Source organism: Euleptes europaea, chromosome 1, assembly GCF_029931775.1.
Source record: "Euleptes europaea isolate rEulEur1 chromosome 1, rEulEur1.hap1, whole genome shotgun sequence".
Lineage (NCBI taxonomy): Eukaryota > Metazoa > Chordata > Lepidosauria > Squamata > Sphaerodactylidae > Euleptes > Euleptes europaea.
Genome location: NC_079312.1, coordinates 27,282,198 through 27,307,932, shown reverse-complemented (window position 1 = coordinate 27,307,932; position 25,735 = coordinate 27,282,198). Strand labels below are relative to the sequence as shown.

Here is a 25,735-nt window from a genome sequence, read left to right as displayed (position 1 = left end):
TCCTCTTTTGTTGTCTTGTCTGCTTCAGCCCAGCATCTTCATGATTCTGACTCAGACTTGTATCGCAGACTCACATCTCCCTCAGGTGATACTTCCCCGAAGTATCTCCCTCAGGTGATACTTCCCTTAACCTTGCCACACAACCCCTTGGGCTTTGTGGAGGGTGGGGAGACAAGAAGAGAACATTTTATGAGAAAAATCTTGGATGAAGAAGGGACTGTTCCTGTCCAGCAGCTTCTGAATGTTGCAAGGAAATTGTCTGGAGAACAGACATGGAGTCCCAAGGAACCAGAACGGTGATTGTGTCATCAGGGGCCAACCACACATTATACTGAAAGGCCTGTAACAAGATCCCAAGGCCCCTTCTCCTTTACAAAGTCAGCAGAGGATGATTTGCAGAAATGATTATCATCGGAGAAGTAGTGTGAAGGGTCTTAACCCTTTCAAGGAAAAAAAGGAGGGCTATAACAGTTTTCAAAGCAGCAGAACCCCAAAATATTGTTAAACCTTACAGACTTTCAGCACAGCGTACTCTTTGTTTGCAAAGTGTTCTCTCAGAGGCAAGAGAAGTTCCTCGTGTAGGGCAGCTCTTAGGCTGCAGAAAACTCCTCCAGCCTTGGGAAACTTTCACTAATTTAACAGGTTTTTCCACTGGAGCTCTTAGGCTGGAGGAAGGCTTCAGATTTGGCTGGGTAGAATGTGAAGATACAGACCAAGCTCAAAGGATGTGATATAAAGATACTCTTTGATTATTTGTAAAAACAGCTGGGGACAAGAGAAGTTTCAAAGAAAACCTACCTGGTGGGGGAAGGGGGAAACACTGAGAAGAAATGGTGAGGGAAATCACAGATTTCTTTTTTAAGCCTGTACTTAGCCTGGGGATAAACACAAAGGCATAAACTGTTGCTGTCAGATGAAGAACAAGAGGCAAATGGGTCTTGATCCTTGGCTTTTAGACCATGGCTTGAAGTCTGAGGCTCAGTTTGAGAGAGCCTTGTGTGGGGCATTGGGTGCCCAGTCATCTGGTGGTCCTGATCTTTCTCAAGGGCTGCTGAGTCAATTTGTGGAGGAAGGACAAGGATGCCTGCCCCGGGATGGTGGGGCTGTCTGGGTGGGTGCATGTGGTCTTCCAGGGAGTGGTGGCCTGGTCCTGTAGTGGGCCATCGGGAATGGGGTCCATGCCTGTTCAGAAAAAAGATGGTGGTAACAGGCAGATTGTAGATTTAGGGGCCTTCACTTAATTTTTACGAGTTGCTAGGTTTCATATGGTTTCATTGACATCAATTCTGCAGTGATTAAAGAAAAGTTTATGATTTGGAGTGCTTGATTTGGTGGATGCTTATTTTCATATTGGTACCCATGAGGAACACAGCAGATTCCAGAAAGAATGGATCTGTAAACTATTTGACTTCGCTTCGATGTCAAAACTAACCTGTTCGATAAAAAAAAAAAAAACATTAGATGACTTTGGGCACAAATGGCAACCTTTTTATGATAAATATGCACAATGACTATACACATCTAATTGTATCAATAGGCTAACTAGATCATAAACTAAGTATTAGACATATTAAAGAACAGTTTTAATGTAAGAAAACTTCATATCTGATACTGCAAGAGTTAACATTCCTACTGGTATAGGTAATGACTATCAGATGAATTGTTATATATTTTAATGCTACATTTTAGCACTTGAAGATTGATCGGGTGCATAGTATAGTTTGACAAATTGTTCCGAGATATGTAATGAATGTATTGACTAGACTTGGACACAGAAACTTAACTTTCCCCCTGCTTTTCCCTTCCCCACTCCCTTTTTAATTCTGTATCCTAAAAATTCAATATTTTTTTTAAAGGAACACAGCAGATTCCTTAGATTCAGATATGTGGGAAAGGTTTTTCAATATCCTGTTCTCCCTTTCAACTTGGCAACAGCACCACATGTCTTTACTAAATGCATGGCACCTGTGGTGGCTTTCCTGCGGTTATGGGGGTGCACATTATACCCTTATTTGGATTATTGGTTGATAGTTGCTTCATCTAAAGAACAACTTATAGTAGACCTATAATATAGTCATAGTAGACCTATGGTATTGTAATAAATAATTACTTATTAATTGGAAAAAGTTTAAGCTTGAGCCATCACAAAATATTCAATTTATTGGGGAAATTTTAGACTCCATATTGGGGAAAGGGGTCCTACCATCTGTTAGGGGTGCTGCAATTAAAACTATGGCAAAACATTTTATGAATAAATGTACAATCAGATCTGTACAATGTCTATTGGGATGGATGGCATCAACTATTGCTGTTGTTCAACTTGCCAGGTTGATCATGAGACCACTTCAACTCTGCTTTGTTAGTTTAAGCCTAATATACATTCATCCCATAAGAGATGTTCAGTCCTAAGAAAAGGTGATCAGATCATTATGGACTGACAGGTGGAACCGTTTTATTAGGACCTCATTTGGGTTGTTTTATTATTAGGCTGTTACCACTATGCCTCAATGTCTGGCTGGGGGGGGGGGGCTCACGGTTCTGGATTCTCTGATAGGTATCTGGTTTGGGCATATTCTTCCCAAAGGGACAAAGGGAAAAAGGTTTCTAAACACCCAAATGGGGATGGGACAGATATGGAAAGTGAGGGTAGAGTAAAGCAGGATAGCCAGTCAGAGAGGCCAATGGGCCTGTGTGGAAAAGGCACATACCAGAGATGTTCAGAGACACGGTGTGGTTCTATGCTAATACCAAAAGCCTCCAAGCAAAAATGGGGGAGTTGGAGTACTTGGTTTTGAGTGAAAACATAGATATAGTGAGCATAACAGAAACCTGGTGGAAGAGAGAGAATCAGTGGGATACAGTCATCCCTGGATACAAACTCTACAGGAACATCAAGGAAGGGCACAGTGGAGAGGGTGTTACTATGTATGTCAAGGAAGGCATAGTGTCTAACAATCTAGAAACCTTAAAAGGGAAAGCTTCATCCAATGAATTTCTGTGGGTGATAATACCAGGCCCCAGAAATAATTTAGTACTGTGGACATGATATCGCCCCCTTGACCAAAATGCTCAGGGTGATCTTGAGATGGAGAATGAAATCAGGGAGGCATCCAAAGGAGAAGGAGTTGTAATCATGGGTGACTTTAACTACCCACATATTGCCAAAGAGGTAAAAGTTCTAGATACCTTAAACGGCTGTGTCCTAGAACAGTCAGCCATGAAATTGACCAGATGGGAGGTGACCTCAATTCCAGTGCCCAGGATCAAGTGTGAGAGTGGATGTGGTTGAACAGATTGGTAAACATGCACAAAGGAAATGCAAGCAGGAAATTAATGATGGGGAAAAAAGGATTTTGAGGAACATATCACTAAACAACACCAACAAGAATTCTTTAAATATATCAGGAGCAGGAAACTGGCTAAGGAAATCCAAGATTCTTAATGTAACGAAGTTACCACCCCCCCAAAAAAAAGGTCCACATTGTTTTTTAGTTGGGTGCTTACCAAGCCAGCAGCAGCATGCACATTAACTTGTCATGTTCTTTGATACCACTGATTCCCTGGGCAATGGCATTTCTCCCTTCCAATTGGACCCTTGCAGAGTAGGAGCACACACTAACACTCCCAGCCACTCACCTTTGGAGACAAGCTGCAGAGATGGAATGCAGCATACACACTTGTGATGTTCTTTGATTCTACTGATTTCCTGGGTGATGGCATTGCTCATTTCCAATTTGACCCTTGCAAGGGAAGAGCACAGAGCACTTCCAGCCAATCACCTTTGGCAACAAGCAAAAGAGAGGGAATGGAGCATGCACTTGTGCTGTTCTTTGATTCCACTGATTTCCCAGGCAATGACATTTTTTTTCTAATCAGATACTTGCAAGGGAGAAGCACATGGTTCTTCCAGCCCATCACCACTGGAGACACAACTGGGCCATAGTTTTCCTAGGTAGAGGATGCTGGGGTGGGGGGGAACCTGAAGACAAAGGGCAGATAAATGTAGGTTTGCTGTTGAGTTGGAAGGGGAGAAAGAAGCAAGAAAAGGGGAGAGGCTATGGGGGCTTTCAGGGAATAGAAAGAGGAAATAGTGGGGGAGGGAGAAATGAGATGCCTCCTGCAAGTCCTTGAGGGTTCCCACTTGTACTTTTTTAGTTGTGTCTGCTGATCACATTTCATCCTGCACTATTCCTAGGTCAGATCTAGTTTTATTTTAATCCTATTTTGTGCACTTATCAACAGGAGGAGGCATCACCAGATTACTCTTTTGATTGGATTTTCTTTAAAGGCAGGCCTATCTGTAAGACACCCACTACCACTTTTTTGTTGTTTGCACCTTCTAGCATAAATGTGTCTGCCTGTATAAAGGTGTTTGCCTCATGGATCAACATGCTTTGGATAAAGTGATTTCTGACTCCTGTTTTATTTTGCTACCAAAAAATCATTACTCTCTTCTGGTTTGGGATTCTTTTGTTTGTTTGTTTCTGAGGCAGAAACTTCAACTATTGTTTACTGGTTCAGCATGACTGATGACCTACTCTTGGAGAGAGATAGAGGGTGTTCTACCATGACGATTATCCTGGGACTCTCTGCAGTATTTGTTACTTTTGGCCATTGTATCCTTCTCAACTAATGGCTAATGTGGAAGCTAACTAGTGTGGTCATACCAGAAATCATCATTAGGAAGGGGATCAGTAATCACCATGTTGGAACTGATTGTAGAAGATCCAGACTAAATACCAGCTTAATCTTGAAACTCCCTGGAAAGTCTTTACTCAATGAAAGGATGGTATAAAAGTGAAATGAACACTAAAATAATTTGCACTCCCAAAAAATTACAGATATGATTATTGACAAGTTTTTATTGAAAGGTAATGGTATAGCCTCTGAAAGAATTTGAAGGTGACATTCATCTAAATTGTTGCATTCCTGTTCATTGCCTTTCTTAAAGCTCTGTGCACGTCTTTGTTCCTCAGTGTATAGATTAATGGGTTAAGCATGGTAGTGACGTATGTATAGAACAGGGAGATCATCTTGCCTCGGTCACGGGAGTAGTTGGATGGGGACTGGAGATAACTGAAAATAGCTGTGCCATAGAAGAGTGAAACCACAGTGAGGTGGGAGGCACAAGTATTGAAAGCCTTGCGCCTGCCTTCGGCTGAGCGGATCTTCAGGACAGCAATTGTAATGTGACCATAAGAGACTATGATGAGACTCAGTGGCACTAGGAGGAAGAGTACACTGGCAGAAAAGAGCACAGCTTCATTCACTGAAGTATCAACACAGGCCAGTTTGAGAAAAGCTGGTACTTCACAGAAAAAATGATCCACCTGGTTTTGTCCACACAATGGGAGCCTAAGAGTCATCACGGACTGCACCAGTGAGTTGCCAAAGCCGCTCACCCAGGAAACGGCAGCCATTTTGAAACACAGGGATTGGCTCATAATGGAAGTGTAGTGCAGAGGTTGGCAAACTGCAGCATAACGGTCATAAGCCATGACTGCCAACAAAATACATTCTGTAGAGCCCAAAGCGAGAGAGATGTATAGCTGTCCTACACAGGCAGCATAGGTGATAGCCTTTCTTGTTCTCCAAAAATTCACCAGCATCTGGGGTCCAAGACTGGTTGTGAAACAAAGGTCAAGGAAGGAGAGGTTGCTAAGGAAGAAATACATAGGGGTGTGGAGGTTGGGATCTAGCCGAGACAGGACAATGATGGTTGTGTTGCCCAGGAGGGTCATTGCGTAGCAGATCAGGATGATTGCAAAGAGCAACATCTCCAGGCGTGGACGGTCAGCCACTCCCAACAAGATGAATTCTCCTTGGTAGCTTTGGTTAAGGTGTTCCCACAAAGAATTACTGTACTTCATCTATAAAAGACAGGAAATATAGTGAAACACCAGACAAGGAAATGGGAGCTGGAGTGAACAGCTGATAATAGAAACAGCTTGGCTGAATTACTATGATTTGTGCAAGACACTCTCATGACCAAACTGGAACTTAGAATGTTTCCAGAATCCAGGTTATAGTCTAGCTAATAAAGTTGTGAAGTCAGAACTTGACACGTTCCAATCTGACTTGAACCATAGATGATCTACACAGTGAGCATGTATCACCTTTTACACTTTCAAAGGTACTAGGGATTACCCCCTACTCTTAAGGAAAACTAAACTAATTTTCTGCATTGATTATTAGTAGTTAAACCCAGAAATGATGGCATCGGCAGTTCCAGAATGGTTCAACATTGATGTATTCGGTCCAATTAATTTAGATTAAGAGAAGGGTTTTTCAAAATACATATTGAAAAATAAACTTTTTGATGATCGGAAGACAGTATGAGACAGATGCCTCGGGGGAGATACAACAGAGGTTTATAAAATTGTGCATGGGATAGAGAAAGTGGACAGAGATAACTTTTCCTCCCTCTTCCATAATACCAGAATTCGAGAGCACCAATTGAAGTTGATGGGCTGTAGATTCAGGATGGACAAAAGGAAATACTTTTTTATTCAAGAAGTAAACTATGGAATTAACTGCTAGTGGCCACGAGCACTAATGGCTTTGAAAGGAGATTAGGCAGATTCACAGAAGCGAGGTCCATCCATGGCTACTTGCCATGATGATTAGAAGAAACTTCTGTAATCAGAATATACTCAGAAGTCAACTACCTCTGAATATGGAGATTCCATTAAGCTCTCATGTCAACCCTAGACCAAACAACTGTCCATGAATGTGTCTAGTCCCCTTATCTAGACCCCCTTGTCTAGACCTGCCTATCTAGGTCAGTGGCCACGGTCACATTTTGTGGCAGTGTGGTGGCTCCCACACTATGGAATGGTCTGCCTGAGGCTATCAGGAAGCTCCCAATGATCTAGCATTTTGCAGAACATGCAAAACAAAATTGTTCAGGGTGACATTCCTGTAAAAGGAGCAGAATAGGATTGCCCACTGCAAGTTGGGAAATTCCTGGAGATCTGGGGGTGGAGCCTGCGGACGGCAGGGTTTGGGGAGGGGAGGGGCTTAGCTGAGATATGATGCCATAGAGTGTCCTCTGAAGCTTCCATTTTCTCCAGGTGAACTGATCTCTATAGTCTGGAGATCAGTTGTAATTCTGGGAGATCTCCAGGCTTCACCTGTAGGCTAGCAATCCTAGAGAGAACTATAGTATCATGGATCAGCTCAGGAGGTGACATCTATAAGGGCCAAACTTCCCCTACATTGATTATTTTGTTGCCTTAGGCACCAAGGTTTCAATCCCAGCCCCATTGCATTACTTTGTTCTATTGTTATCTGTGCTTTTAGATTGAATTTATCCTATTTTTTTCTATTTTATCCTATTTTGTATTCTACTCCTCGATTAACTGCATAGTCTTTATCTGTCATCTGCCCAGCCCTACTGCATTATTCTGTTTTACTAGGAATCTTAACTATTATATTCAACTGTTTTTGTCCTACATCGTAATTCGCTTACTGATTGACTGAATCAATCTTTGAATGATAAAGGAATCTGCTGGTTCCTTTGCAGCTCCTATAGCAGCTGCTGCCTCTCTTACCTTCTTTTCAGCCTCCCCAACATTGCACTTGATATATAGCTAGGGGTGTGCACTGAGGTTTTTTCAGTATATTTCGGGTTAATAAACCCAAACCCGAAAAATGCCGAAAAAATTCAGCTTGGGCAAGAAGGCAGGGAAGGGAAGGGGGTGGAAAATGGCAGCAGGGCCCAAAGCAACCCAAATAATGCTGAATAAATTTGGCATTATTATGGTCTGCTTTTTTCAGCCCCCAGTTTTCTCCGCTTTTTAATGCCGGTTAAACCCCCCCCCCCCATACCAAAATTGTATTTTTCGGGTTTGTTTTTTAAAAAATTGGCATATTGATATGCACACCTGTATATATAGTCTTGTTCCATTTACCAAAATGAAGTCCCAGAAGCCTACAATGACTTTGAGATGTTTGGTTCAGGTGTCATCCTTATAAGATGAAAAATTTGTCAGCCTTTCAGGTCACTGAAGGTGGCCCCAGATGTAAGGAGGCCCCATAAGTGCAGGATACAGGACAAAATGGAGTCGTTGATGTGTTCTATACAAATTTGTACAAGCTAGCAAAGCAGTGGGAAAGAACATATGAAGATTTAAACCCACATATTAAATACCCACAATGAAACAACTATTGGTGCGAAGAGAAAACACGAACGAGAACCACTGATTCTGAGACTAAGGCCTTTCCATATTGGCAAATTCATGTAAAAGCAGGCATGGTTTTCTATCACAGAAATTTTGGAATTCATTCCTCCCCCTGCCCAAAAAAAATAGTTTTCTTGCTGATATTATGAACCTATGAGGCTGCTTCATGTTGAGTCAGGGCCTTGGTTGATCTACTTCAGTGCTCCCTACTCTGACTGAGAGTAAATCTCCACACTGCTCGGCAGAGAAAGTTCTTTCCCAACACCTCCTACCTGAGATCCTTTCAGCAGAGATGCCAAGGAATGAATTTGGGATTTTCTGCATGGGATGCAGGGGCTTTGCCCTGAGCAACAGCCTCTGGCCCAAGTTTTAAAAACAGTTTATGGCACCACTCTACAGGTAATATTTAACACCACTCTCTGATAATGAACTGCACAATCTATCAGAGGTCTACAATCTCTGGTCTGAAAACGATGGCCTAGGCCTGAGCATGAGAAGATGCTAAATACTAGGTAGTATATGAAGATTCACCTTTTGTGCCAGGACTGTGAGCAAAATCAGCCAAAACAAAGCAATTAGTAGAGTCTGCTGGTATCCTTACTTGGGTTGCCAGCTCCAGGTTGGTATCTGCTGGTATCCAGACTTGGGTTGCCAGCTCCAGGTTGGGAAATACCAGAAGAATTAGGGGATGGAGCCTGAGGAGTGTGGGGTTTGGAGAGAAGGACTTCAATGTGGTGTAATGCCATAGAGTCTACCTTCCAAAGCAGCCATTTTCTCCAGGTGAACTGATCTCTGTCACCTGGAGATCAGTTGTAATCCCAGAATACCTCCAGCTACCACCTGGAGGTTGGCAACATTATTACAGTCTGTTTTCTTTTGTGCGTGGAAAGCAAATCTAATTTAATCTATTCAAAAATCAAAAATTTAAACATTTATACACCCCCTTTCCAAAAACTGTAGAGACTGAAACAAGGCAGACCAAAATGAAATCTAGTATAGTATACCAAGTATCATCTCAAAAGTATTAAATAATGCCAGACTAGGTCATTCACAGGTGTCTGTTCTCCTGTCTCTTCCTCATTTTTCACACTGAAAATCCCCAAGATTTTGTGTAAATTCCCTCCTCTAGTTCTTCTGTCATTGCCCTTCCACACCTCTGACCCCCTTTCATCCTCTCTCAAACTTCTTCCGTCCCTCATCTTTGCAGGCTGTTCTTAGAATCAGATTTCCTTCATCTTTGAAAGACCTTCTTCCTGTTACCCTTTCCCCCCATTGGACTTCACATTTCAAATGCCTTGAATGTGGCTGAAGGGGAGTATTGAGTTAGCAGATGTATCCGCAACCTGGTGGAAAATTCAACTGGAGGCAGTCATGCTAGTTCCACATGGAGGTTTTGTTCTAGTTTGGCATCCAAACTGCAACAGGGTTTCCACTGCTTTGATGCAAGCTTTTGCTACAGACTTTCCCTAAATGTGGTTTGAATATGAAATTTTGGGAAAGACTGCAGTCCGAATGTCTTTGCATGCCATGGGGATGGGAAGATATACACTTCTGAAGGTTCCACCCACATCCCTACCATGTTCCTTGCCTCAGTTCCCCCCACCCCCCATGCTTCCAGATGGCTTTTTGGCCTCTCTTTGGAATTAGCAATCACAACAGGGGTCTGTTGGATAGTTTTCAAAATGGAGGGGAGAGGGCAGGGGAATCTGCTGAGAACCTGGGAACTTGCAGTAGTTGACATAAGGCACTTTCACACATACTGAATAATGCACTTTCAATGCACTTTAACTATCATTTGCAAGTGGATTTTGCCATTTCACACGGTAAAATCTGGCTGCAAAGTGCATTGAAAGTGGATTGAAAGTGGATTATTTGGCATTTATGAAAGCACCCATATTCATACGCAACTTGGGCTTAGGGGTGAGCAGAGGGCTAGTCAAATTTGCTGATGGGTTTACATGCTTCAGGATCATCAAATAACAAGCCAACTGAGAAGAGCTCCAAAAGGATATCTATAGCTATCAAATTGGATAATAGAATAGCAGATGAGATTTAGGACAGATGGGAAGTAATGCACACTTAGGCAGAAAATCTCAAATTCACATGCATGCTGATGGAGAACGAGTATGAATACCCCAGGAAGACACCTTGGGGCCCCATTAGGAAGGTTAGGGGAAATGTCTATGTGCTGCACTAACATCATGGGCAAATTCGTGATCAGGAATCACTAGGAAGAGGCAGAAAAGCAAGAGGCAAATCTCACGTGGCAATATATAAATCTGTGGTCATTTTGAATGCTGTGCACCATTTTGAATGCCAAATCTCAAAGAAGACCTGGGAGAAGAACAGAAGAAGGCACCCAGACAGAAAAAATGTTCAAGGAACAGAAGAACATAAGAAAGGCCATGCTGGATCAGACCAAGATCCATCAAGTCCAGCAGTGTGTTCACACAGTGGCCAACCAGGGGCCTCGAGGCACCCACAAACAAGACAACTGAAGCAGCACTATCCTGCCTGTGTTCCACAGCACCTAATATAATAGGCATGCTTCTCTGATCCTGGAGAGAATAGGTATGCAACATGACTAGAATCCATTTTGACTAGTAGCCATGAATAGCCCTGTCCTCCATGAACATGTCCACTCCCCTCTTAAAGCCTTCCAAGTTGGCAGCCATCACCACATCCTGGGGCAGGGAGTTCCACAATTTAGGAGCTGGGACATCTGCATTGCAAGAATAAATACAAACCGAACCTTGTGCCACTTTAAAGACCAGCAAGGTTTTATTCAAGGCCAATGTTTCCTGATTGAGACTAGAACCCATTCCAGCAGATGCATGTAGTTGGTTCTCATTTGGCCATATGAGGTTACAAAGAAAAACACTGCTTAAAACAGCAGGGCCAAAGTACCATGAAATGCAGGAAGGGCAATTTGAGGAGGTTATGTAAAAGTCCAGTTTGAGAAGAAGAAAAAAAGTACAGAGATTCACAATTGAGGTAACTGGAGTAACCCCATTTTCCTTGTTTGGCAAATCCAGTTAACACCTATAATGACTTCCCCTGCAAGAAACGCCAAAAGTGTTTTACCTGGTTTCTTAGTTTGGAAAAAAAAAGAAATATAATGGATGTCCTAACTACATGTTACATGCAAATACACAGAAACCGAAAACACATTTTTTCTTTTTTGCACACATACACACACACACACACACACCACACACACACACAAACCCAGCATCAGAAGGGGGTGATCAAAAATGCTTCTTTGATCCAAATTGCTCCCTGTGTCGTCCCAGAACCAAAATTATGAGGACTAGAAAGATCAGAAATAAATAAAAATGGCAATTCAGTCTCGTCTCTATCAACACCTGAGGAATCTGGTCTGGCAGATGTATCCGCAACCTGGCAACCAGGTTGCGGATACATCTGCTAACTCAATACTCCCCTTCAGCCACATTCAAGGCATTTGAAATGTGAAGTCCAATGGGGGGAAAGGGTAACAGGAAGAAGGTCTTTCAAAGATGGAGGAAATCTGATTCTAAGAACAGCCTGCAAAGATGAGGGACGGAAGAAGTTTGAGAGAGGATGAAAGGGGGTCAGAGGTGAGGAAGGCGCAATGACAGAAGAACTAGAGGGGGGAATTTACACAAAATCTTGGGGATTTTCAGTGTGAAAAATGAGGAAGAGAAAGGAGAACAGACACCTGTGAATGACCTAGTCTGGCATTATTTAATACTTTTGAGATGATACTTGGTATACTATACTAGATTTCATTTTGGTCTGCCTTGTTTCAGTCTCTACAGTTTTTGGAAAGGGGGTGTATAAATGTTTAAATTTTTGATTTTTGAATAGATTAAATTAGATTTGCTTTCCACATACAAAAGAAAACAGACTGTAATACACTGAGCATTACACCTCTGCTTTCTTGTTCATTTCACATGTACATGTTCTACATATTCTAGACACTTTGCTGTCTTCTCTGAATGCTCCACTCCCCATCCTCACCTCTGGCTTCCTTGGAAGCAGGCACTCTGGCTTCTTCCAGATCCCTTTTCATGTGCTGATGAAGAGTAACCTTGATGCATTTGTGCCAGGGAGGGACAAGTCCATGGGCCCACCGCTTATCCTCCTGTTTGTAGGAGACCTGAGTCTTTCTTCAGAGACTAGGTGGCTTATCTCAGGGCCAGAGTTCCTTGGAACACCTCTGGATGGACCTCTGTAGTCTATATACTTGGTGGGAGAAGTCGTGAGAATTGGCGTTTTGGGTGGAATTGTGACTGGCAGTGGGAGATGGTTTCTAGAAGGAGGAAAACACACAGAAAACAAGAGCCAAATGAAGAGAACCAGACAGATAAGAGAGACAGACCATGAGAGACGGAAGGAGAGAGGGAGAAGGAGGAGATGTGGAAAATGGGGGAAAGGAAGGCTGACTGGAGGACACCATGGGAGAGGAAAATGTTAGAGAGAAGCAGGGGGGAATCTGGTGTGCAGCTCAGCTCTCAGCATGGTTACTTGGCAAGAAATTTCAGTGTATCCAAGCCCTGGACCGTAGATTTAGATTCACAAACAATAGAAGTGGACTGTATCGGCTAGGCTGAACACAAATATATCAAATAGAGAAAGCAAGACAAAGACAGAGATTATGACTAGAGATTATGATTAGAGAAAAGGTAAAACAAGGAGGGCAACTGAGGAAGGGGGTTGGGATTAGGGAAAAGAGGAAGACTAGGGATGTAGAGCAGCAGAATGTGAGAGAGAACTGCCACATAATGAGTAACCTCAGAAGTTAAGAAAAGCAGAAGGTCATCCCTCCTTCTTTTTCCTGCCTTGTTCAGCCTATTTACCTCCTCCTGGCATCTTGGCTATTCTGGATGGTCTCACAGGCTATATTTGTGTCTGTCTAGCGAGATCTCCAGGACGCTTGGCTTGGTCCCTCCAGAGGACCTGGCCGCAGGCAAGAGAGCCTCTTTTATGAGTGCTATAGAGAAGGCTCTCACTGCCACGTCTCCAGCAGGGGCAGGAGGTTGGAAACAAGTTCCCCGGAGAGCAGTCATGGAGCCCAGAGTAACCAGAACATAAGGCTAATCTAAATGACATAGTAGGATGACTGTGATCAGATACTTTTTTTCAGATTTGAAAACAAGCTGTCAGACAGTCCAGCTGGGACGATGGCACTGTGGGAGTGAGGGGATGAGGGCAGGCGTACCCTCCCAGGGTTGCCAGCTCCGGGTTGGGAAATACCTGGAGTTTTGGGGGATGGAGCCTGAGGAGGATGGGGTTTGGGAAGGAGACAGATTTCAATGGTATAATGCCATAGAGTCCACCTTCCAAAGCGGCCATTTTCTCCAGCTGAACTGATCTCTGTTGCCTGGAGATCAGTTGTAATCCCAGGAGAGCTCCAGCCACCACCTGCAGGTCGGCAGCACTACCCCTCGAAGCAACTGTTTGCCCCACAGGAGAAATCATACAGGTGACCTGAAATATCCTCCCACACACACAGCCATGTGGCAAATAGTATCTATCTAGTAGTGTTGCCAACTCCAAGCTAGGAAATTCCTGGAGATTTGGGGATGGAACCTGGGAGGACAGGGACCTCAGTGAGGTATAATGCCATTTTCGCCAGGGAAACTGATCCCCATAGTTTGGAGATCAGGTGTAGTTCTGGGAGACCTGCAGGCCCCACCTGGAGGTTGGCAACCCTACTATCTAGCTGTCTCTCTCACACACACATTTTATCCCACCTTTCCTCCCAGGAGTTCAGGATGGTACACATGGTCCTTTCATCCCCATTTTATCCTCATAACAATCCTGTGTGAGAGATACGGTTGCCAACCTCCAGATAGTAGCTGGAGACCTCCTGCTATTACAGCTGATCTCCAGCCGATAGAGATCAGTTCACCTGGAAAAAATGGCTGCTTTGACAATTGGACTTTATGCCATTGAAGTCCCTCCCCTCCCCAAACCCCGCCCTCCTCAGGCTCCCCCCCAAAAAACAGTGAGTGTTGCTGGCACCAGTAATTCCTATTAGTCATTTCCTCACTTGTTCGAGCTTACTTATCACAGAGGGTGAAAGGAAACTTGTAAGTCATTTCATTTTCATGTTAGGGTTGTTGTTGCTTTTAAGACACAAGAAAAAAAATGTTATACACTCCTAGGCACAATAAAATCAAAGCACAGTAGACGAGAAATGCTCCAATTGGCAGCAATGCCTTGACTGACAGGGTTGCCAGGTCCTCTTCGCCACCGGCAGGAGATTTTTGGGGCGGAGCCTGAGGAGGGCGGGGTTTGGGAGGGGAGGGACTTCAATGCCATAGAGCCCAATTGCCAAAGCGGCCATTTTTCTCCAGGTGATCTGATCTCTGTCGGCTGGAGATCAGTTGAATTAGCAGGAGATCTCCTGCCGCTACCTGGCAGTTGGCAACCCTATTGCCTGAACATGTCAGACCCAAACATCTTAGGCCCAAAACTCACACATGTGCACTGATATGTATGCTGAGAAGGCGCTGTGCAATGAATGACGTCAATCGTCTTTGTCTGCTTTGTGACTTACGTTATTTGAAGAAATGTATAACAATGTGGGGAAAGGTACAGGTACACCGTCACAATAATAGCTCTGCCCACAAGCTTCCCCTTGGTTTGATTCTTTCCCCATCTGTGTTTCATTATTATGAATGTGTCCACTGTGTATGTGTGTTAAGTGTGTTGACCCACTTCCAACTTATGGCAGCCCTTGAATTAAGGACCTCCAAAACATCCTATAATTAACAGCCTTGCTCAGGTCTTGCAAACAGAGGGCCACGACTTCCTTGATTGAGTCTCATATTGTATCTTCCTCTTTTCCTACTGCCTTCAACCTTTCCTAGCATGATTGTCTTTTCCGGTGAGTCTTGTCTCCTCATAATGTGACCAAACCACAATAGCTTCACTTTAATCATTTTAAGCTTCTTGGGGGAGCTCGATTTGATCTAGAACTCACTTATTTGTCTTTTTGGAGTTCTATGCTATCTGTAAAACTCTCCCACAACACCGCATTTCAAATGCATTAACTCTTTTCTTCTGTGTTCCTGTTTTTTTCTTCTTCTATTAAAACCATAAAAATAAATTAATAAGCAAGTGTCCTGGCTGATAAGGAAAAGAATTTAAAGCTGTTACATTCCACCAAGGTGCAAGAACTCATCAATTCAGGAATATTGTGGCCACTGTAAAGGACTTCTCTCTAACTTGTGGACAGAGTTTTTGGGATGGCTGCTTATGCTTTTAAATGGGGACAGATTGTAGTTGAATGGAATCCCCCCCCCCACACACACATATATATAAGGCATATAAGAAACAGGCTTGTACCAAAGGCACAAGCCTATTAGTGTGAGCACAAGAGCTCTCGGGTCTTGGCCTATCTAACCTCCATAACCTCCCAAGTGTTGATGAGGCAAGGGACCCTATTTCCTCCACCTGTACACTAACACTACGTAATGCCACATCCTTAAGGCACAAAACTTCACAACTGTATGAGATGTTATAGGAAGAAGACATTGACCTGACTTGTGTCGCAGACACATGACTGGAAGAAAACAATGTGGCATGTCTATCCCAACTATCACCACCTGGTTATGCAGTCCTCCATCAACCACGAACAGCTGGCCGGGGAAGAGATGTGGCCATTATTCTCCATGAGTACTACAGTTTCCATAGACTTCCAGCTCAAACCATCACTGGCATTGACTGTATGCTCCTCACATTAGGGTCTAAGGATAGGTTAGGCATTCTGCTTTTTTACTGGCCACCTTATTCTCCAGTGGGCACTTTGTCTGAATTGGCAAAGGTGGTCTTGGATGTAGTGCTGGAAACACCCAGACTCATTGTTCTGGGAGACTTCAATATTCTTGCTGAGGATAGTTCACCCAGGCTGGCCCAGGATTTCACAGCTTCTTTGTCTGACTTGGATCTCTCCCAAATTGTGACTGGCCCAACATATGAAAGATGCCATACCCCGTAACTAATCTTCTTTGAGGGAAGGTTTGATTTCAGCACTAGAGATTCACCCTGAACCATGGTCTGACCACTACCTACTCAAAACTCAGGTCAATATGGCTCCAACACCCCGCAGAAGAGGGTGCCGGGTTAAAATGGTCCACCCACAGAGGCTTATGAATCATACTGCATTCCAGAATGCTCTAGGGGATTTTAGGATTCCAAACACATCCTCTGTTTAGGTTGCAGTAGAAGCATGGACTTGGAAGCTCATTGAAGCTATCAACAAGGTCATCCCCTAATGATCTCCCCTGCCCTTGGAATGAAACCCAACCCCCTGGTTTACCACAGAGCTGGTGATCTGAAAAGGGCTGAGAGACTTTTAGAATGGTGCTGGTGGAGAAAATTCGTACTGAATCTGACAGCTCATGTTATAGAAGAAGAGTTGGTTTTTATATGCCAACTTTTCCTACCACTTAAGGAAGAATCAAACTGGCTTACAATCGCCTTCCCTTCCCCTCCCCACAACAGACCCCCTGTGAGGTAGGTGAGGCTGAGAGAGCTCTAAGAGAGCTGTGACTAGCCCACGGTTACCCAGCAGGCTTCATGTGGAGGAGTGGGGAAACCAACCCCGTTCTCCAAATTAGAGTCCACCACTCCAAACCACCACTCTTAACCACTACACCATGCTGGCTCTCTGTTCACTGTAAGACCTATGAAGGGGTGATGATGGCAACTGAGAAATGTTACTTCTCTGCTGCTGTTGCATCAGCTAGTTCATGACCATCCCAATTGTTTAAGGTAACACAGTATCTACAGAGTCCTAACGCTGAGCCTTTATTTTATCAGGACTAGACAATTAGCTGTGATACTTGGGCAAAGTTTTTTGCTGACAAAATATCAAGATTATGCTCTGATTTAGAAGCCGACCATAACACAAATCTACCAGAAGAACTACCTAATACACCACCTGTTCCATTTATGAACACTTTGGTTCAATTTCCATGGCAAATGTTGACAAGCTCCTGAGATCGATGGCCACTACTTTGCCCTGGATGCTTGCCCATCTTGGCTTCTAAAATCATTTAAACACCCCATCAACTAATCCTTAGTATCTATTATAAACCAATCACTAACTCAGGGCACCTTTCCTCAACCATTCAAAGAGGCAGTTATCCATCCGCTACTAAAAATACCCATTCCTTCAGAAAAATTATATAGCCAATTATCACCCTGTCTCTAATCCACCCTTTCTAGGCAAAGTGATTGAGAGAGCAGTAGCAGAACAAGGCCTGGGGCATTGTGTTGAGGAGGCAACCCTGGACATGGCTTGTTATGCTTTAAGGTACATGCATACCTTGGAGATATTGCAGGTTCGATTCCAGACCACTGTAGTAAAGATAATATAGCAATAAAGCGAATCACATGAATTTTTTAGTTTACCAGTGCATATAAAAGTTATGTTTACACTATACTGTCGTCTGTTAAGTGTGAAATAGCATTATGTCTAAAAGGTGTACTGTAATAATAATGAAAAAAATTGAAATAATTTGCGAGTATTACCAAAATATAACACAGAGACATGAAATGAACACATGTTGTTGAAACAACCGTGCTGATAGACTTGCTTGAAAACACAATATCTGCAAAGTGCAATAAAGCGAAGTGCAATAAAACGAGGTATGCCTGTACCCAGATCACAGAATCCTGAGACAAGCCTGAGAAAAACTACCTACTCCCTGAGTATGGTGTCTTGAGGATCTCGTTGATGCTATCTATTTTCATTTACTCACAAGATCCATACTTACTCAGTGTAACTGGCTAGATACCTGTGAAGGTAAAGGTAAAGGTAGTCCCCTGTGCAAGCACCGGGTCATTCCTGACCCATGGGGTGACGTCACATCCCGACGTTTACTAGGCAGACTTTGTTTATGGGATGGTTTGCCAGTGCCTTCCCCAGTCATCTTCCCTTTACCCCCAGCAAGCTGGGTACTCATTTTAACGACCTTGGAAGGATGGAAGGCTGAGTCAACCTTGAGCCGGCTACCTGAAACCAACTTCCGTCGGGATCAAACTCAGGTCGTGAGCAAAGCTTGGACTGCAGTACTGCAGCTTACCACTCTACGCCACGGGGCTCTTCGGCAGATACCGGTGTAGATAATATAAATGAAAAAGGAACATTAAAACATTTTGTGCACCAAAAAGTGTTATCGACACAATTCATTTAAAAAAGGCTTAAAATAAAACATACTGCTTAGTTTCTGAATGAACTTGTGGAGGCATCAGACTACATTGTTGCATTTTTGTTTATTGCTCTTTTTAGAGCTCTGTGTACCTCTTTGTTTCTCAGTGTATAAATCAATGGATTAAGCATGGTAGTGACAAATGTATAGAACAGGGAGATCATCTTGCCAATGTCACGGGAGTAGTTAGATGGCGGCTGGAGATAACTGAAAATGATTGTGCCATAGAAGAGCGACACCACAATCAAGTGGGAGGTGCAGGTGCCGAACGCCTTGCGCCTGCCCTCCACCGAGCGGATCCTCAACACCGCAGCGGCAATGTAGCCATATGAGACCATGATAAGGCCAAGTGGTACCAGAAGGAAGATCACACTGGAAACAAACAGCACGGCTTCATTGACTGAGGTGTCCACACAAGCCAATTTCAGCAAAGCCGGCACTTCACAGAAGAAATGGTCCACCTTGTTGTGTCCACAGAATGGAAGCCTCAGAGTCAGGGTGCTTTGCAACAGTGATGTACAGAAGCCACTCACCCAGGAGACGGCAGCCATTGTGAGGCATACGGAATGGCTCATGATGGTAGTGTAGCGCAGAGGCTGGCAGACTGCAGCGTAGCGGTCATAAGCCATGACTGCCAACAGAATACATTCTGCAGAGCCGAGAGCAAGAGAGATGTATAGCTGGACCACACAGGCCATGTAGGTGATGGTCTTCCTTGTTCTCCAGAAATTCACCAACATCTGGGGGCCCAGACTGGTGGTGAAACCTAGATCAAGGAAAGAGAGGTTGCTGAGGAAAAAATACATCGGGGTGTGAAGATTGGGATCTAGCCGGGACGCCACAATGATGGTTGTGTTGCCTAGGAGGGTCATCATGTAGCAGATCAGGATGATTGCAAAGAGGAACATCTCCAAGCGGGGGCGGTCAGCCATTCCCAACAAAATGAATTCTCCTGGGTAGCTTTGGTTAAGTTGCTCCCATGATGCATCACTGTACTTCATCTGTAAAAGGCAGGACATATAATGAATAGCAGACAAGCAACAGGAAATGGAAGATGGTATGACCAGCTGACACAGAAAGAACATTGCATTTGCTGGGAGAGTGTGACTTACCTTTGATTCCCATAACCTCCAAGGTCCAGGTGTAGTGCTTAGAGTGCTGGACTAGGAACTCAGTGGCTCAAGTTCAAATCCCCACTCTGCCATGGAAACTTGGGTGTGATCCACTCTCAGCAAGCCTACCTCACAGGGTTGCTGTGAGGATAAAATAGAGAAAGGGCTACTTTGTATCTCCACTGAGGAGAATAAATGAAGTATCAATGAATTAAAACAAAAAAAAAATACATAGTCTAGCTAAGTGCTATTATCTCTATTCTGTCTAAGTACGGGTCTTTTAAGGGTTAGGGTTAGAATATGAGGGAAGAATATACAATGAGGGAAGAATATACAAACTAATATATGGTATAGATTTATTTATTTATTATTTATTTTACAAAAATTATATCTTGCCTTTCTGCCCTCAAAAGAGTTACCAAGGCAGCTAACAAATTAAAACATACATAATAGAAGTACATTTTACAACTATTAAAACCAGCCCCAAACCCCGCACGTCATTAAAACAATTAAAAACAGAGCTAAAACACATACAAAGGCATAAAAACTACAATTACAACATCGATCACATCGAGGGATTACTGAGGGAACGCCAAACTAAACAAAAAAGTCACTTTACTGGGCAAAAAAATCATGTGCGCTGAGCCCTGAGAAGGAACCATTGCTGTTCTCATGGGCTATGATTCAAAGTTTGTGGCTTGCACATAAAAAGGAGCCAGGCCAAAGTGACAGTCACTTGTCTGGCAAGTATGCCTACAGCTAACTTAAATGATTAAGTAATGCCACTGAACAGTGATGGACAGATGGCTGTGTGGTTGGATGTTGGTCAGACCAAGTCTTCTGTTGGGTGATATACCTGGAAAGTTGGTCAGACCAAGTTGGCTCCAATTACATAACCCCTACCTCAAAAAGACCCCAACTATGGGGCCCTAACAAAACCAGTGAAAAAAAGAAAGAAAACGGGAAGAAAGCACAGAGCCATGCCTCTGAGCAAAAGCAAATAGCCGAACCTAAAAAAGCCGAAAAAGCTTCGGGTAGACCCCCAGGTTTTGGCGTTTGGTAAACCCAAAGCCCGAAAATTACCGAAACGGCTAATTTTGGGTTTATTTTCAGTTCGGGTTTATCGATATGCACAACCCTTATACAAAGAAACTAAGGTGTAGTCCAACATGGCTACATCGCAGAGGGATGGAACCTATAGAAGACATAAAGACTCATGGGGGGACACCAAGTTTGGTAAGGTAAATGTACAACAAGGTAAGAGCAAGAAAGACATGTCAGCTGACAAGAAGATAATTGCAAGACGGTCAAACAATTTGAAATGTCCATCCAGTGCCTCAACATCTCTCTGTGATGGTTGTAAACCCACCTTTATTGGTGGTAGTTTCAGAGGGTAGCATATTATAATGCTCAGTGGCAATGTAGGTGTGATGTAGAAATTTTAAAGTCAAATTTAACATTCTGAATCTGGATCTGAAGAAGGAGGTGGATCTGAGAAGAAAGCAACTTCAAACAAAATGTTCAGGGGGCTGGAGTCATGTTCCCTTCAAAAGAAGTCTAAAGACCACAGGCAGCTTTTTTTTTTTTTTTAAATGGGGAGACTATGGAGCGCCAAACAACCTGTTATTTGCAAAGATGGGTAAAAGAAGTCCAATGGCTAGAGCTTTCAGGGGAAAAGGTTTTATTTGTTATTTGTTTGTTATTTTAAAGAAAAACAGCTTCAAGAGGGGGCAACTGGGAGCAGGGAAGCAAGAAAGGAAAACAGAAATTATATATATCTTCAGCAAGGGAAATGCTATTTCACATAGTCTGAAAAAAAGCACTCCAGTCCTTGCTGCTGTCTTCATCGTTTAACACATCTTTGTTCTACAGTTTACAGCCCCCTTGATTTTCTCTGGTTGCCCCAGTCCCCAGCCTCACCTCTGGCTTGCTTAGAAGCAGGTAGTTGTTCTTCCACCAGGTTTTTCTTATGCACTGGATATCTTTGATGCATTTATGCCGAGGGGATGGTAGACCACAGATAAGCTGCTGTTCACACACTATCAATGGTGAGCGATGGAAGATGTGGGTGGAATCGTGGCTGGAGGGAGTGAGGCGGACCAGGAGAGAGAGTCCCTAGAGGAGGAAGAGAGGAAGACACAGAAAGCAAGCACCCAGTCAGGAGAAGCATTGCACATGGGGAAAGATACAGACCATGAGAGATGCAAGAAGAAAAGCAGGGGGCTGAAAAGTGGGATATAGGAAAAAGGAATGCTAATTGGAGGGTGCAATAGGAGAGAAGAAGATTAGATTGAGAGAAAAACATGAGTGAACATGGTGTGCAGCATGTTTGGTCAGAGGTCTCACTGAGCATGAGCATGCACAGGATGGTGGTCTCAGTTTCACAAAAAACACGAAATAAAACTCCAGGCTTTACATGTTGGCATTCTGCAAGGATAGGAAAACAATAAACAGGGAGATCTAATGCACCTGAATGGTTGGCGTAAGGTTTAAGAAGAGATAACAAGTGGGATGTGGCAGGGGATAGAATACTGGGATAGAAAGAGGCAGAATTTGGGATTTCGACACATGGAAGATGAAGGGAAGGGAAGGAGGTGTCAGCCTGCAATTCCTCATTTGTTGCCCTTTCTGCTTCAGCCCAGCATCTTCACGATTCTGACTCAGACTCGCATCACAGACTGTCTCCTGCAAGTGATACTGCAGAGATTGCTGGATAGTTTAACCACACCACATAACCCACAGGGCTTTGTGGAGGGCAGGGGGGGGGACCTGAAGAGCAGTTTTTATGAGCCAAGTCCTGGATGAAGAGGGGGCTGTTGCTGTCCAGCAGCTTCAGAATGCTGCGAGGAAATTGTCTGGAGAACTGCCGTGAAGCTCTAAGGAACCGGAACAGTGTCATTACAAGCCAACTACACATTACAACACAGTGTCAGTAACAAGCCCCCAAGGCCCTGTCTCCTTTGCAAAGTCCAAAGGGGATGATTTGCAGGAATTATTTTCTTCAGAAAAAGAAATGTGGGGTGGGGGGACCACTTCACCTTGTGCCGGGATAGTTGTTGCCTGGTGTCCTCATATGAGAGGACTTCAGATTGGACTTTGCTCCTTAACACTGAGAAAAACTGGAAGTGGAACATCATTGGGGAGTAGCCAGTTATACTAGCAGGAATATTTTGCATCAAACAGTTATTATGACATCCCGAACACATGCGTACTGATGCCTCCAAGTGTTATAAGGTGGGAGGAAAGGCAGAGGGAAGTGATATGTGGTGGGACATTTAAATTTAGAAGTTGAATTGTGGTGGAAGCGTCCTCACAGAAAGGGGAGAAGTTGGAAGAGCCGACCTGGAAGAGCTGACTTTTGACCTGGATGTGAGATCACAGATTGTGATAACATGCCCCCTACTGAGCTCCATCCCCAAACTTTGCCCTCCCCGGGCTCTGCCCCCAAATTCCATGAATTTTTCAAGCTGGAGTTGGGAACCCTGCCATATGTTGGTATTACACTTGATAAGGGGAACAAACAGGGTTGCAAGTTGTCTGGTGCTAATGGTAGACTCCCTACCCTCCCACCGTTGCCCTTTGCTGCTCAGCTGGTTTGTTGTTGTTTTTTAACTAATCTGGTGGTCTCTGATATATTTTTTTACATTGCTGTTCTGAATTCTTTTTTAAAATATATTTTTAATAATTTTTTAAACAATACAAAATACAAACAAAAATATATCTCAATATAGACAGCTACATAATAAGAATAATATATCTACGAAAAAAATTCAAAAAACTAGCCAAACATACAATTAATACATTCTTATTACAATTATCTTATCCATTATGTTCCCACCTTCCTCCACCAGTGTACCCTTAAGCCCTCCCACCACAGTGTTGAACTTCCGGAGAAGTGTCTAAACAGTTTGTTAATAAATCAGTTAGCGTAATTAAAATTACAAAATTGATTCTACAACTTGTTCACTATACACATAAAATTCATTTTTGCCAGTTTATCCCAATATGCGAATGCTTTGGACCACATATTTTTAAAATCTTCCATATCCTTCCCCTTCAGGGAATCTGTTGATTTAGCCATCCGCACATATAACCATAATTTTTATCTCCAGTCCTTAATTAAAGGTCTATTTACAAGCTTCCAAGATTTAGCAATAACCATCCTAGCTGCTGCAAAACTATATTGGCATATGACTCTATTGTTCTTATTCATATTTTCTCTAGGAATTCCTAATAAACAAAAAGCTGGATCCATATTTACTTTACTATTAATCAAATTGTTTGTCTCCCGCACTACTTGACTCCAGAATTTTTAAATTTTATTACAAACCCACCAAGCATGCATAAAAGTTCCTTTGTCCGTTCCACATTTCCAACATGAATCAGAATTTCCCATCTTAAATTTACTTACCATCTCTGGTGTAATATACCATCTATAAAACATCTTATACATGTTCTCTCTTATTTCATTAGTAATTGTAAATTTAAATTCTGTTTTCCATAACCTTTCCCAAACCTCAAGATTAATATTATATCCCAAATCTGTCATCCATTTTTTCATAACTGGTTTAATCCTCTCTTGCTCTAAATTGGTTTCTATTATGAGTTTATACATCCTTGTTATTTGACCTTTGTTACCCAAATTTAATATTACTTCCAGTTTAGATTTATTTTTATTAAACCCTAATAATTTATCTTTATTAAATATATCCTTTAATTTATAATACATAAACCAATCTCCAATCTTAAATTCTTCTCTTGGTTTAAGAATCCAAGTATCCCCATATTCTTCAATAATATCCCTATAATTACCTATATCTAAATTAAGCTGCATACCCCTTTTCATATATGCTTCTATGGGATTAATCCATCCTGGTGTTTTCCCAGCATCTTTTATATCTTTTCCAAATTTGTAATAAACTATTCCTTATAACATGGAGGTTAAAGTCTTTATTTTTTCTTTATCATACCACAGGTATGCATGCCAGCCGAATCTTATATTAAATCCTTCCAATTCCAATAGTCTAGGATTCTCCAATAATATCCAATTCCTTAACCAACCAAAACAGGCTGCTTCATAATATGTTCTTAAATCTGGAAGAGCCAGTCCTCCAGTTTCTTTTGATTCAATTAAATTATTATAAGCTAGCCTATGTCTTTCTTTTCAGTTTATCCCAATATGATAACCAACCAAAACAGGCTGCTTCATAATATGTTCTTAAATCTGGAAGAGCCAGTCCTCCAGTTTCTTTTAATTCAATTAAATTATTATAAGCTAGCCTATGTCTTTCTTTTCCCCATAAAAAATTCAAAATATCCTTCTTCCAAACTTTAAAAATCTTTACTCCTTTTATAATCGGCAAGTTCTGAAACAAAAAAATCATCTTAGGTAATACCACCATTTTAATAACTGAGATCCGTCCCCATAAAGACAGCGGTATTTTCTCCCAGTGTTTAAAATCTTTGACAATTTGGTGCCAAATTTTTAAATAATTATTCTGGAACAAGTTAAGATTATTTGAGGTTAACCATATTCCTAAATATCTAACTTTAGACTCAACAATAAATCTGTTTTTTTAATTAGATCTGCTTGTTGTGATAGTCATATGCTTTACCAAAATCTTGGTTTTACTTCTATTTATTTTAAATCCAGCAAGCTTTCCATAGACCTCTACAATATTATTCCATTTTTCCATTTGACAGTTAGGATTAGTCAATACACATACTAAATCATCCCTGTACGCTTTTACCTTATAATGATTCCTCCCAATTTTTATACCTACAATATTATCATCTAGTCTAAACTTATTCAATAATACTTCTAAAACTAAAATAAACAACAAAGGTTAAATGGGGCAACCTTGTCTGGTGCCCTTTTGAATTTCTAATGATGACGATAATACTCCATTAACCATAAGTCTAGCAGTTTGTTGGGTATATATACTCCCAATTGCTTTTTTAAAGCCAACACCCAATCCCATATATTCCAATACTTTTTCCATAAATTTCCAATTTACATTATCAAAAGCTTTCTCTGCGTCTAAAAAAATCATAGCCATTGGGGTTGGAGTAAACTCTGAATACTCTAATAAATCTATCACTGTTCTAACATTTTGGCTAATCATTCTTCCGGGAAGAAAACCAGTTTGATCTTCATGTATATACTCATTTAATACCTTTTTTTAGCCTTGTGGCTAAAATATCAACAAATAATTTATAATCATTGTTTAAC

The 25,735-nt window shown here is 42.3% G+C and overlaps 2 protein-coding genes across 2 annotated transcripts; both read right to left on the bottom strand.

The window, feature by feature from the left end:
• Window positions 1-4,913: 4,913 nt before the first annotated feature.
• On the bottom strand, window positions 4,914-5,870 carry LOC130474068 (olfactory receptor 2G3-like). Its single transcript, XM_056845703.1, has one exon. It carries the CDS (start codon window positions 5,868-5,870, stop codon window positions 4,914-4,916), a length of 957 nt encoding a protein of 318 aa, XP_056701681.1.
• A 7,194-nt stretch (window positions 5,871-13,064) lies between these two features.
• LOC130474035 (olfactory receptor 2G3-like) lies at window positions 13,065-19,392 on the bottom strand. The gene is made up of 2 exons (XM_056845701.1): window positions 18,463-19,392; window positions 13,065-13,124 (listed from the first exon to the last, which is right to left on the bottom strand). The coding sequence occupies exons 1-2, from the start codon at window positions 19,390-19,392 to the stop codon at window positions 13,065-13,067; spliced, it is 990 nt and encodes a 329-aa protein (XP_056701679.1).
• Window positions 19,393-25,735: the final 6,343 nt, after the last annotated feature.

Bases quoted from the DNA above. Each gene is read 5' to 3' on its own strand.
- LOC130474068 (XM_056845703.1), bottom strand. From the start codon at position 5,870: ATGAAGTACAGTAATTCTTTGTGGGAACACCTTAACCAAAGCTACCAA.
- LOC130474035 (XM_056845701.1), bottom strand. From the start codon at position 19,392: ATGAAGTACAGTGATGCATCATGGGAGCAACTTAACCAAAGCTACCCA. The intron at 13,125-18,462 runs GCAATAAACAAA...GCCTGCGGCCAG, and splicing joins TACACAGAGCTCTAAAAAGA to GTCCTCTGGAGGGACCAAGC.